At 51.8% G+C, this 14,193-nt stretch overlaps 1 protein-coding gene across 6 annotated transcripts in view; it reads left to right on the plus strand.

Annotated features, from left to right (window-relative positions):
* The window catches only part of ATP6V1C2 (ATPase H+ transporting V1 subunit C2), a 59,766-nt gene that overhangs the window by 27,831 nt on the left and 17,742 nt on the right, over positions 1-14,193 (plus strand). For 4 of the 6 annotated variants that reach the window (XM_068980182.1, XM_068980190.1, XM_068980204.1 and 1 more), the window contains exons 4-5: positions 3,503-3,588; positions 11,452-11,546. In XM_068980182.1, the coding sequence (XP_068836283.1) occupies positions 3,503-3,588; positions 11,452-11,546 (181 nt within the window). Of the gene's footprint in view, positions 1-3,502; positions 3,589-4,694; positions 4,725-11,451; positions 11,547-14,193 lie in introns of all 6 variants that reach the window. The other 2 variants (XM_068980194.1, XM_068980198.1) reach the window with 2 other exon arrangements.

A 14,193-nucleotide genomic window follows, 5' to 3' on the forward strand; every position in this document is an offset into this window, starting at 1 on the left:
TAGCCAAAGGATTGGAGCTTTAGCTTCCACAGCAGTCCTTGCAATGAATCTTCAGAACTGATTTCCTTTAGGATTGACTGGTTTGATCTCTTTGATGTCCAAGGGACTCTCAAGAGTCTTCTCCAGCACCACAGTGCAAAAGTATCAGTATGTTGGTGCTCAGCCTTATTTATGGTCCAGCTCTCACATCCATACATGACTACTGGAAAAACCATAGCTTTGTCTATACAGACCTTTGTGAGCAGAGATGTCTCTGCTTATGTGCCTGTACAAATGGCAAAGTATGTGTTTTGTTGCAAAATCCATCAAAGCATAAGCAACCCAAATGTTCAATAGAGCAAATTAGTTATGACTCATGTTTGCAATTAAATGCTATACAGTTAATGAAAGGAATGAGGAAGCTCTAATATGGCATGTTAAGTTTTTACAATAAACTGTATAATGAAAAAAAAATTTTAAAACAACATCTAGACTCTCATATTCCTTTCCGTGAGAAAAGTGTTCTGATTTAGCAATACTGTAGTTCACTGATGCCTGTGGTTAATGATCACAGCTAAGTCAGGGACATTTTTGTTAGGTGCAACAAGCAATTTTTCCAGCAGTTAAGCTTCGTTGGACCATGCTATTTTGAGATGTTCCGTGGTGGTGTACATGCTTGGGGGCAGGTGTGCCACCATACTTGTTATGGTTAAAAACTTCATAGAGGCTAGAACTGGAAACAGCAAATAGTCATTAACAGAATGGCAAGTGGGTTCTCCTTTTAGGTCTACTGAGAAGGAGCCCCGTGTGTTATTTAGGTGCTCTGACATTCATTTATTCATTCAACAAACATTTCCTGAACAGCTATTATGCACCAAAATGTTGCCCTTGGGGCTGGAGTTAGAACCCTCACGTAAGGACAATACTCAAAGTATGACCGAGGATATGATAATAAAAGACAGCAACCTGCCTTGTCACTATAATAACGATAAACAGGAACCCTTGACAGCATCAGAAAGAAGTTCTCTGAGAGCAGGGGCTGTATCGTTCACAGCAGCTGCATTCATAGCACTCTAGTGCGTGCTTGGCACATAGCTGGTTAATGTCTGGAATTTGCTAAATGAATGAGTGAATGAACAAATGAATTGACAGAATCAGGGTTCTAACAAATAACAGAAGAGGTACTTCCCTGGTGGTACGGTGGATAAGAATCCACCTGCTTATACAAAGGACACAGGTTCGATCCCTGGTCTGGGAAGAGTCCACGTGCCGCAGAGCAACTAAGCCTGTGCACCAGGACTTCTGAACCTGTGTGCCTAGAGCCCGGGCTCCACGATAAGAGAAGCGACCGCAATGAGAAGTCTGCACCCTGCCACGAGGAGCCGGCCCCTCTCGCCGCAACTGGAGAAAGCCCGCACACAGCCACCAAGAGCCACTGCAACCAGAAATAAATATATTTAAAAAAAATAACAGAAAACACACTCCAATTAGGATAATTTGAGGAAAGACTCTTCAGGAAGGGGCATGTGAGTGCGTGAGGACTGTTGGAGAAGCACACGGAATGGTTCAGAAACCCAGGTAGAAGGACGGATGTTGTCACACCTGTAGGCCGTAGGAGGCCAGAGGAATTGGGTTACGGAACTGGGAGGGAACCGGATTCACGTCCCCCCATCTCCTATTGAATCGCCTGGGGAGCCAGAGGGCAGGGAGCCTGAATGTCTCCGTCAGGCTGCACACCTGAAGGTATTTATCACACACGCCCGGGGGGGCCTGGTTCTTTAATGCACTGCTCCAAACTCTGTGAGAGGCGGGGTGTCATCCTCATGTTGCCGAGGAAACAGGATGAGATTAGCTCCGTCCCTTGCCCCAGCTATCTTTAGGAAGAGGCGGAACTACTATCCTAAGAAATGCCAACATCTGTGGAGATTTTAAACCCAGGTGGCCCAGAGCTGTGGGGCCCACAGACAGACTGTATAGTTGGGAGGGAAATTATTAATTATTAATACTACTCTGGGCCTCAGTCTCCCCATCTTCAGGAATTCTTGTGATGATTCAATAACAGTGATACAGAAATTGGCATGTGGTCAACAAAAGGAAAATGTTGACCTGCGAAGTGTGTGAAACATGGTTTTGGGAGGGAGAGTGTGGTTGTTCATTTTTGGTTAATTACTTTATCCTTGTATTCATCAGTTTTTTGGCCCCAAACAGATAATGGTTAGATACCAAAGCAAGTTGCTTTCCGCACTACTCTGTTCTTTTTTTCCCCTCCCTCCTCTCTCTTCCTTTAACCTGGGGCCTTTCGGTGTCCTCTGCCTCAGTTTTGTGTCTTGGACCCTAGGCCCCTGGGCCATCCTCTGAGTGGCCACATGGCCAGTGCCTGCCACAGCTGGGGAGTCATCCTCCACTCGGAATTCAGGGACCTCTTCCTCCTCCCTGCCAACAGCCGCTCCCTCCTGGGAGCCAGGAGAACCAGGAGAGAGGGCCCAAGGCAAAGATGTGGGTCGTCGGAGACTTTGATGCAACTGGCCTGCTTCCTCCTGCAATTCTAACTGATGGGCTTCCAGGAGCGAACACTCTTTGCCACTTATTCTATTAATATTTATAACAATTCCTCAAAATGGATATCATCCCATTTTACAAAGAGGGGAACTATGGATCACAGAGATTAAATACATTTGGCCAAAAATCATACAGGTGGCAGAGCCACAGAAAATGTGAATGCCGCTGAATCTCCTACTTCCTTATCCTTCCTTAAACTTTCTGGAGCCTTCAGTATGTTTTCTGAAGACTTAAAGAGCTTTACTTTTCTAATTATAAAAGCAATTTGTGGTTGTTTAGTCACTAAGTCGTGTTTGACTCTTTTCTGACCCTATGGATTACAGCCCACCATGCTCCTCTGTCCACGGATTTTTCCAGGCAAGAATACTGGAGTGGGTTGCCATTTTCTTCTCAAGGGGATCTTCCTGACCCAAGGATCGAACCTACCTGCATTGGCCGGCAGTTTCTTTACTACTGAGCCGCCAGGGAAGCCTTATAAAAGCAATACTGGATTATAATAGAAAATATGTAAAGTAGGAAGGACATTTTCACGTAGCTGCAGCCATACTGTCTGTATAAGTTTGCGGGTGTTTTTCATGTAACATTATAATACATTTCTTGGTCCACAGTCCTAGAAATTCTTTGTAAACCTTATTTTCAGTGGCTGCTAATAATCCCTCAGCTGGGTACACTATCATTTGCTTAAACAGTCGTCTATTGTCAGACCATCCGGTGGTTTCCAGTTCCTTGCTGTCAGCAACATTGCTGCAAAGAGCATCTTTTTATTCAGAAAGCTTTTTCTGTTTGTCCTATTTCCTTAAGATGGTTTCTCAGAAGTGGAAATACTGGTTCAATTACCAGTTCGTGTTTTATGTCTCTTCGTACGTATTGCCAAGTTGTTCCCCAAAGGGTGGCCCCAGCAGCGGGGAGAGCATTCTGCGGGTAGTTTTCCGCTCTTAACTGCCTTTGTATTCCTTCCCAAAAGTCTCATAAGGAGAATGGCCCAGAGCGTGGTGGAAGTGATGGAAGACGCCAAGGGAAAGGTCCAGGAGAACCTTCTGGCCAACGGAGGTAGGTCCCTGAAGTGTGCTTACGATGGTCCTTTCCCAGCTTATTCTAGTCCATTCGTGGTCCCAGCTGTGGCCACACAGGAGGGCTGAAATGACGCGGCACCACGGAGGCTCCAAACTGGCACGCCGGGCAGAGACTGTCCACGCCGGGCAGAGACTGTCCAGTGGCACCGCTGTTCGGAAGACTCCAATCTCCCTTATAATCCTTCTGTCTCATTTCTAAAGCACCTGGCATTTCTTACCTGTAGCTGAACTCCTCAGTGAAATTTGAGATGAAAATGGATTCAATGGGGTTTAGGGGTTAGTTGGCCCACCCACCTTCTCTGTCAGCTTCCCTTCTATCCCCACACCCTAACCGATTTAATCCTATCCCCAAAGGAGGCTGGAATGCCTCAAACGGAATTCTTTTGCTGTGCCCAGTAATTAGATGAGGGTTAGACCAAAAACACTTTGTGTAGCGCTTTTGCATTTGGAATTTCTGTCTCCTACACTGATAGGATAAGCCTGTAGATTCCAAGGATGTTTTGGTCCATGTATTAGGGCACAGACAATTTGAGTGCCCTTAAAATGTGCAAGACAAAAACTCTGAGGCTTTGGGAACCTTAGAATTAGATGTTTCAATATCTGTAGAGATAATTAAACCCATGGCTCTATGCATCAGTATACTGAAAATGAAAGCATATATTCTATTTTTAATATGTCATTTAGTACATATTATTAATATCATACATTATACATATATAATATTGTACAATATTACAATAATACAATATTATACATAATCACACATATATAATATTTTAAATATATAAATATTATAAATTTATTACATATATATTCATGTTTTTTCCCCCTTGGAACCTTTTTTTTTTGGTTGTCACATGGTATGCAGGATCTTAGTTCCCCAACCAGGAATTGAATCCGAGCCCTCTGCAGTGGAAGGGCAGAGTTCCATCCACTGGACCATTAGGGAGCTCCCATCTGGGAACCTTGGAAACCATTACATTTGCTTGATTAAATTGATAAAGGGAAATGTTCGTATTCCTAAATCAGAACTTAGTTTTGTATGTTATTGCAGTCTAATGACTCCACCCTCTAACGTTGCAGGTTTGAAAGAAAAAATGAAGTATTTAAAGAGTAGGTTGTGTGTTGTTTGCTGTGTGTGTGTGTGTTCAGTGTGACGCCCGCATGCCCCTGAGAAGGTGGAACCTCAGTCTGGTTGTAGGGATACAGTGACCAGGTGACGACGGATTTCTCAAGTGACAGCCTCGTGGCTTGGGCACAGTGTCCATATAGCACAGACAGCAACTCTTTTTTCCCTTCCCCCTCTTCCGTGCATCTCCCCTGCCTCCCCAGCAGCACCGCATGCCTCCTGGAGTTCAGTATTGTCTTTGGCATCTTTTTGCTTGTGGTTTCCTTCTTGCCTTGATGGCCGTCCCCAGCATCCTCCTGCCTGCAAGGGCTGGCTGTTGGGTGGACCCTGACATCCTTAAATGCCAGGCTTAGCTTTGTGTGGCCTCAATGGGGGACTCTCATACACTCTTTGAGCCTCTCCTGGGAGAGCCTCTGTGCTCAAACAGGCCATTTCTGGTTTCCCCATTAGAAGGTGTCGTTTGCATTGGTTCTTCTCCAGCCTGCTCAGACTGGTGGAATTAAAACCAGCAAATCCCATTAGGTAGGACATATACAAATCTTGGCAGACCAGAAGTCGCCAAAATGCCTTCCCAAATGCAATCTGTTAATTACACTGAGATTCCTTGCCTGTGTGCTAATCAAAAAAAAATGTTTTGTTGAGTTGATGAACTGATCTTATTTCCCAGCAGGTAACTCATAGGGCCCTAGATGGAAATGCTGGCTTAGGACTACTTTTCTAGCTGAAAAACCTGGTCTTGAGGATTCAAGAACTGACTCATTTGAAAAGACCCTGATGCTGGGAAAGATTGAAGGCGGGAGGAGAAGGGGACGGCAGAGGATGAGATGGTTGGATGGCATCACCAACTCAATGGACATGAGTTTGAGTAAACTCTGGGAGTTGGTGATGAACAGGGAGGCCTGGTGTGCTGCAGTCCATGGGGTGGCAAAGAGTAGGACACAACTAAGCGACTGAACTGAACTGAGGATTTGAGAATTTGAGCTCACTTGACAATAATGATCAAAATGCTTACATTCTATTCAAAATTCACCTCAGTTAAAATTAGGTGTCATTATTACATTGTATCCATCCTCAGTGTCCTCTCAGGAGGAGAGAATTCAGCGCTATTTGTTTCCATCTGTTTCATTATCTCTAGGCCTCCTGGGAGTCAGGTCCCCATGACTTTCCAAAGCTGGTCCGGTACCCAGCCCTGTGCAAACAAAAGTCAAGGACCCTCGGGCAGTGTTCATGGCCCCTCTTGAACATTTGTGATGCACAGCAGCATAGTAAAGTCTCTGAAAACTGCTGCAGTCAAGACACCTTTGAGTCAGTTTGTCTCAGGCTTTCCTGATAGTCTCGCTGCAGTGTAGGAGACCCAGGGTGGAGCCCTGGGTCAGAAAGATCGCCTGGAAAAGGGAATGGCCACCCACTTGCCTGGAGAATCCCGTGGATAGCGGAGCCTGGTGGGCTATAGTCCATGGAGTGGCAAAGAATCAGACACGACTGAGCGACTAACACTTTCAACTTTCTTGATATTATTCGGATGGACGAGGAACTATTTTTCTATGAGGAACTATTTTTCTTCTACAGAGCACCCAGGAAGCTAGTGATAGAATTAACTGCAGGAACTCAGGGTTTTCCTAGCAGGTGGGATTTTAACCTGATCTCTCTGAGGTTACCCCCAGGTCTTCTGGGCTATGTCTCCTGGAGGGCCAGGAGCCCCGGCCTTGGAGCAGTCAGCCTTGGCTCTTTGCGACCTCGGCAAGTCCCCTCCCTGGGTCTTAGTTTTCTTGCCTCTATGGACTTAATCCCTTTATAGTTCTCGGCCTGGGCACCTTTTGTTTCCGTCTGTTCTTTGCTTCTTGCTGTGCTTGAAGTGGGAAGGACACAGGTGTGTGTGATTGCAGCAGAGCTGAGCAAACATGCCCTGGAAGCCTCAGGGTCAGAACCACCTGATGGTCCGTCTGGCTGTCTGGCCTCCGTTGGTGTGGTCACTGGTCCTTTGTTCCTCTGCTGCCGGGAAGGCTTTGTTTGGGTTCTTGGATGACATCACTGTTGCTCAAGGGCAGCTGTCTGGGTGTTTTGAGTGTTTTGATTCGAAGTGAGCTCGCCTGCGTCATGGTTTGACCTCACAGGCCTTCGATCCAAGCACGCACTGCTTCCTGGAGGCCAGGCTTCTGGGATTTCAGCCAGGGGACGGGAGGGGAGGGGAGCCTGTCATTACAAGCAGGCAGAGAGGAGGGTGTGGTTTGGGAGCACCCAGAGGGTCCGGGGCTGCCGCTTTCTAAGGCTGAGAACCGTCCTCGGACCACACTCTCACCAAAGGCAGTGTGTGAGGGGCAAGGTCCTCGTCTACGTGATCCGGACAAGGCGCAGTGTCTGGAACTGGTGCTCCCGAATGGGAAGAAGCGATGTCGGAGGAGGAAGTCAGTCACAACCCCGAGGTCCCTGAAGCAGGGAGCTTGTCACCGTCTCCTTATCTTCCCTCCTCCTTCATCAGATACTCATGCTTGGCCATTGAGCTCCAGGCACTGTGCTGGGTTCTGGGCATCCGGAGATGATCGCCCTCCAGGAGCCCGTGGTCTGGGGATCAGATCCACACTGCCTCATGTGCTGTCATGGAAACCAAGGGCTTGGGAGCCTTCACGAGGAGAGGGGCTGAGTCGTAGAGGAATTATAGGCGTTCTAGTGGACAGGAGGATGCATTCATTCTCTTTGGGCTGAATGCTGGAAAGCCCGGAGTCAGTAAAAATACATGGAGACAAGAGCTTGTCTGAAAGGTACCTCTTCTAAGCAACCTGGCTAGTAATCAGGGTTATTAGGAAGAATCTCATATGAAGCACTTGCCCCTTGCTGGACACTGTCACAGAGCTCTGGGGACACAGAGATAGTCAACTGCCCTCAAGGGGCCTGAAAGGGCAGGGGAATCAACCATGGTTGTGTGGCGTTGTTAGTGTGAAGGAGTTGGCCAGCGTCCACAGGCTCTGGCTGACAAGGGGAGGGAGGGTTGGGCAGGCTTTCAGGACTTGGTCTCCATCCTGATGTTTAGGACAAGGGCAGCCGTGAGAGGGAGAGTGAGGGGCTGGGGGTGGCTTGGCTTGGGTGGTGTGGTGTGCCCACGGGGTCTGGAGGGGCCAGTGGTGGGGATCGCCAGAGCACACATCTGCCTGGCATCGGCCTAGGGGGATGTTTCCTGGTCTGTTGTGGCGGGGAGGTGTTGGTGGCTCCCACCAGGCAGCAAGCGACCAGCATGGGAGCTGTGTGACCGTCATGCCTGTCCAGTGCCTGCCCCACAGTAGGGTTCAGTAGCAGCATCAAGGGTGACCGCTGACACAGGACAAGTCCTTTGTGACCTTCGGTTCTGCCACTGACCGTGCCCCTGCCATCATCCAGACCTTAATTCAGCTCCTCACAGGCCTGGATCCTCCCTGCAAAGTCACCTCCCTGCCCTAGTGTGGCAGTCCCCCAATCCATATTAATACCAAATTAGCGCCAAAATCCCATATGAGTCAGCCCAGGCTACCATATCAAAATACCCAGACTGGAGCTTAAACCGCGGACATTTATCTCTGGGGGCTGGAAATTCAGGGTCAGGGTGATGGCAGGTTTGGTTCCTGATGAGACCCTGCCTCCTTTGCTGTGTGTTGACCCATCCCTTCCTTGGTGGGAGAACACACACAGAATGGGGCGGGGGTGGGGGTGGCTCACTGGTGTCTCCTTCTAAGGGCACTTAGTTCATTGGGTCAGTACCTCACCTTTGGTGCCTCCGGGGTGGTCTCGGCAATCTCAACACCATTGGAATCTGAAAGTGAAAGTCGCTCAGTCGTGTCCGACTCTCTGCGACCCCACTGACTATACAGTCCCTGGAATTCTCCAGGCCACAGTACTGGAGTGGGTAGCCTTTCCCTTCTCCAGAAGATCTTCCCAACCCAGAAATTGAACCCAGGTTTCCTGCATTGCAGGCGGATTCTTTACCAGCTGAGCCGCAAGGGGAGCTCTTGGAATCTGAAGGACCTCTCTAAGTCCCGAGACCAGATATATTGGCGTGTGGTTCTCAGGAAGGCGCCAACCCATGACAATTTCCCTGTGTCCCCCCCCCCCACCCCCCCGCTGCCTCCGCCACTGCCTCACCTGCCCAAGGGTGGGGCAGAGAAGGAGCACCCCCCACCCCCAGCTCCACGTTCCTCGTCTCCTTTTCTGGTGGAGGTTACATGACTTACTGTGTGCCAGAGTTTCCTTATCTCTAAGCTGGAAATAATGATAAGACCCAATAGGGTTGAAAAGTAAATTAACTGAAATAGCGGGTTGGCCAAAAAGTTCGTTCAAGCGTTTTGGTATCCTCTTATGGAAAAACTCAAATGGCCTTTCTGGCCAATCCAATAGTTCATGAATCCAGGCCAGGGTGAAACACCAACCAGGGTCAGCTGGCTGTGAAAGTTGTCACCACCATCGTCATCCTTATGTTGAGTGAGTTAGTGAAGTTGCTTTGTCGTGTCCGACTCTTTGTGACCCCCAAGGACTGTAGCCTAACAGGCTCCTCCGTCCATGGGATTTTCAAGGCAAGAGTACCTGAGTGGGTTGCCATTCCTTCTCCAGGGGATCTTCCTGACCCAGGGACCGAATTGTAGGTCTCCCACATTGTAGGCAGACGTTTTTACCATCTGAGCCACCGGGGAGGCCATCCTTATGTTAAGGCCCATCTAACAGCTCTGCTTGCAGACCTCTTCCCTCCCCCAAGCCCCACTTCATTTCCATCTGCTCCGTGGGGACTTGTCAGCCCCAAGTGTCCAACTCAGGCTCTTCTCAAGCTGAGCCCGTCTCCTCTCGCCTCTGCTCTGGCCCAGGCTGCCACCTCCTGGCTGCCTGGCTGAGTGAATGTCCCTGTCTTTCATGCCCCCATGCAACCTGGAAACCCAAGTGTCCCCCCAGGCTCCATTTTGCCCTGGGGTCACTGTCCCTGTGTCCTATTAAGCTGAGCTCCTGCCTCCACCTGCAGGGCTTGGGCCCCCAAGCTTTTCCTTCTCTCTTGCCAACCTTAGATGACCGCTCGGGACACGAGTGTGCTCGCCTGGCTATGCGGCCCCTGGAGGCTTGCGTCTGGACCTGCTTTGCTGAGCTTTCAGCTCTGCTGTTGGGGTTGGAGGGATGCGTGCCCAACTCCTGGCACACACGAGGGGCTCAGTAAATGGGCCCGGAGTCTTGATTGCCGCAGGAGAAGGTGCAGATGTGACCTGACCCCGCTCCTTCCAACCCCCGGCCCATCAGCTTGACCCAGGGATTCCCTGTGCCCAGAAAGTGACGTTGGCCAGTCCGTCTGGTCAACACCCAGGCCCCTCCTTCACTGGCCACGTGGCAAACCCTCTGGCCCCCTCAGGACCCATGTGAATACAGGGTCTCCTCAAAGCTCTCCGAGCCCCCCAGCCCCCAGGGCAGGAGGCAGGTGCTGGCTCTCCCCTTCTCCTGCAGTCCTGCCCTCCTCACGTCACACATCTCACTGGGGTATCAGCTTAGACCCGCTTTCCCAGGAGACCGAGGGAGAGCGGGCTGTGGCCTGCCGACCCCAGCATGGTAGCGGGCTGGCCTTCGGTCACAGTGCCTGAATGTCGAGGGACGGCGGCCAGTCCCTTTCCATCTGTGTGAGGGTAGGCTGGGAAAGGCTCGCGTCCACATAACCTGGGGTGAGAATCCAGGCCCTTCTTGCTGGCTTTGAGGAATTCGGGGGCCCCCTTAGCACGTCATACACTGAAGGGGTGACCGACTGGGGTGTAACCTGCAGCTGGCCCCCAGGTAGCACCTTAGAGGAGTGCGGGCCCTCCCCTGAGGAGAGTGGGCCCTCGAGAGACTTCCCCCTGTGCCCCGACCGCTCAGGTAGGGAGACTGAGGTGCAAACAGGGTGGTTACTAACATGTTTCCCTGCCCCTCCGCCCCCAGCACTGACCTCCAAGCCCCTTCTCTGCCCTCAGCTCGTTAGAAACAATCGCAAACACCCTGGGCATGCAAGGTTTAGTTTGCTTTTGAAGAAAATAAGGGAAAAAAGGAAACGTTGAAAAGACACTGATTTGTTCTTCTGACTATAGACTTTATACAAAGGAGATACTCTGACAAAAGCACGTCAGTGCCAAGTGGTGAAGACCACATACACGAACACTAGCATTTTGCTAATGTTGAAAATGCCTTCGTTAAAGCAGATGTGTGTGGCGCTGGCCTGTCCAGTGCTGGGCATGGGAGGCAGGAAGATTGCTCATCTGCTGGGCAGCTAGCACCCGTGACAGGCTGTGTGGTTTGCGGGGGGTGGCTCAGGGCTCTCTGGCATGCTTTTGGGGTACTTCAAGCCAATAACTCAGCAGGGGGCATGGCCGAACCTATTGGAAAGCGCAGGGAATTCTCCCAGTGTCTGAGTTTCTCCTGACTCAGGGTCCACCTCCTGCGAAGGCAGGGCCTCTCATGCAGAGCTCTGGGGCAGCTGTCTGGGTTCGAGCTTGGGCACAGGAGCTCACCCTTACAGCATCCCAGGGACTGTGGTGAGCTTTTCTGAGGGGCTTAGAAGCTGCCTGCGGGCCTGGCTGGTGGCTGGCCCAGCTTTTGCTCTCCCAGAGAGGAGGGAGCCCTGAGTCTGTCCTTCAGTTTCTCTAATTCCTTGGTTTAAGTGGGGACACTGGCCCGGGCATGACACCTGGGTCTCAGGAGAGACGGGAAGCCCACTGTCTGCTGAGATGTGTCTGTCTCTTGCAGTTGACCTAACGTCCTTTGTGACCCACTTCGAATGGGACATGGCCAAGTATCCTGCGAAGCAGCCGCTGGTGAGCGTGGTGGACACTCTGGCAAAGGTACTAGGAGGATCTTCTCTCCAGGGTGGTCACACTTCTGTGACCCTGACCATCTGGGGACATTGGGGTGAATCTACATGGCCTTTGGACCCTGGTGAAGCAGGGAGGCACGTCCCAGGATGGCAGAGGCGGGAGGTGGGGTGGGGTTTAGGGCACCCTGGAAACAGGTTGATGACCACCTGCCCCTCTATGCCTCTTTCAAAGTTACTTGCTCAGTCACGTCTGATGACCCCATGGACTATTGCCCGCCAGGCTCCTCTGTCCATGGGATTCTCCAGGCAAGAATACTGGAGTGGGTTGCCATTCCCTTCTCCAGGGATCTTCCCAACCCAGGGATCGAACCTGGGTCTCCTGCATTGCAGGCAGATTCTTCACCATCTCAACCACCAGGGAAACCATATATACCACTTCCAAAGTGAAAAGTGAAAGTCCCTCAGTCGTGTCCGACTCTTTGAACCCCATGGACTATACAGTCCATGGAATTCTCCAGGCCAGAATACCCCTTCCAAACCTACCACTCAAGGGTGGCTTCATCTTACAGGATACTCCCCTCCAGGGGCACTCTGAGCCCCTTGGTGTTCTGAGCCCAGATTCTGGAGTCGGTTCACTGCGTCCCCCTTTGAAAGATGCTGATGGAGAAGTCAGCCCCTCCCTGACACCCCTACCCCCAGGGTGGTTGTTGACTTAACAAAAACTATCAGCTTCAGTGGAACGTTGGGCTTAGGAGCCCTAACTCCTGCAAGGCATTGCCCAGCGTGCCACCCCTGATGACACTGGGGAGCCAGTAAGCCCTGGCCCCACGATTCAGCCTTCTTGGTGAGCCGTGGCCTCCAACTTCTGCTCCATGAATGAAAGTGTCAAAGTGAAGCCCTCTGGGGACGTCAAGGGTGTCTTCTGGCGTGTTGACTCCTGTCGCCTCCCTGAGGGTGGGCACTGATGAGCATTCTGAGATTTAGCCTCATGGTTTATGACCTCTGTCCCCATCTCCCTCCGTGACACATGGAGCCCCTCATATGTCTCCTGAGGCCCACCAGGTGTGGCTGGGCGGGTCAGGTGGAGGAGATGGGGCTCGGGATCCACCGCTCTGTGGGTCTCCTGCTGGCGGGCTGGTGCCCCAGCCGGTGTCTCTGGGAACAAGGGCGGGCCTGCAGTCTGAGGAATCTGGGTGCGGCTCACTGGGCACCCCTTACATCACAGAGGCCCCAGCCCCTCCTGGGACGGTTCGGGAGTGATTCTAAAAGGCCCTTCGAGGAGGAGCTCTGAGAGCACCCGTGTCAGGTATGGCATCCTGGGGGACGTTGCACACCTCCACCCCCAAGCTGGAAGCATGCGGTGGTGTTCGGGGCTGGCCGCTCCCTGCCCTGCCACTGCTGAGGCCAGGCTGAGCCAGGCAGCGTGGCCAGAGCTGTGCTCGGCATCTGCTGGGGATGACGCTCGCTGGCGTGGCTGTCCCGGGGACATAGGCAGTGATGGGAGCTCCCGGAGCACACTGGGGCATCAGCTGGTTAGGGAGCCATTGTAGAGGACAGAGCCTGGCCTCTCTCTCCCCTGGGGGCCAGAGGAAAGCAGGGTGGGGAAGCAAACCCTGGTTTGAAAGCACTCGCTGTATGCCTAGAACATTTACTTCTGATACACCCTCGTGGGCAGGTATCACCTTCCCTGGTTTCAGGTGGGGAGGTTGGCTGAGAGGTGGCATGGCATCTCCTGGGCCCTTCAGGGGCTGAAGTAGTGCCCTGGGAGGGGGATGAAGGTCTCAGGTGTGTGCCTGGCTCCGCTTCCCGAGGCAGCCCTGAGATGGCTCCACAGATGGGGTCAGCTCCTTGAGGCAGGCCGGGGAGAGGGTCTGGGTATCGGCTTCCTCACCCTGTGTCTGCCCCAGGAGCACTGGAGTCATGCCCTTGGCACTGGCTCGGGCCTGTTCCCCCAGTGGGAAATGAAAATTAGTTAACTAGAGATATCCCGGTCAGAGAAACTCCCTTCTAAAGTGACCAGTGTCTTTTGGGTGTCCAAGCAGGTCTCCCCACCCGGAGGTGCCCCATGCTGACACGGGCAGGGCTGGGCCCCCGACCCTCCCGACAGCTGGAAGCTGAGCCCACCTGCCTCCATTAATGAAAAAGAGCAAGGATGGGGACCCAGCCCATGCCTGCGGCGATCTCTGTGGGCTGGGCCACACTGAAGTTGTTAAAAGGTCTCTAGATCTCACCAGCCTACAGTAAATAGCAAAGTTTCTTTCTTCGCCGTATGAGTGTCCACAGTGGTTTAGTGGGGGCCTGCTTCTTGTCTGCTCACTCAGGGCACTGGCTCTCGGTACCTCCACCACCTGAAGCATCCCTATGCAGGGAGGTACATGGTGTCTCAAGGCTCTGCCTGGCACACATGCCTTTGGTGGTGGGGAGTGCATGCCAGCCAGAGGCCAGAAGGAGCAAGGCTGGGAGTGTTTGGTCCTGGACACATTCTTGAAGCATGGCCAAGTGCCAGCCACTCTGTCCAGAACTGCAGAGTTGACCCAGGTGCAGACCCACCCTCAAGGGGCTTGGTCTGCTGGAGAAAGGACTCGCCTTCCTGGGTAACCTGCTCCGTGGCACTGAGCTCAGAGAGGTTCAGCTGACACCATGTCGTACAGCCAGAGCAGGTGGGCACCTGAGGC

This window comes from Capricornis sumatraensis, chromosome 1 (assembly GCF_032405125.1).
Source record: "Capricornis sumatraensis isolate serow.1 chromosome 1, serow.2, whole genome shotgun sequence".
NCBI classification, from domain to species: Eukaryota; Metazoa; Chordata; class Mammalia; order Artiodactyla; family Bovidae; genus Capricornis; species Capricornis sumatraensis.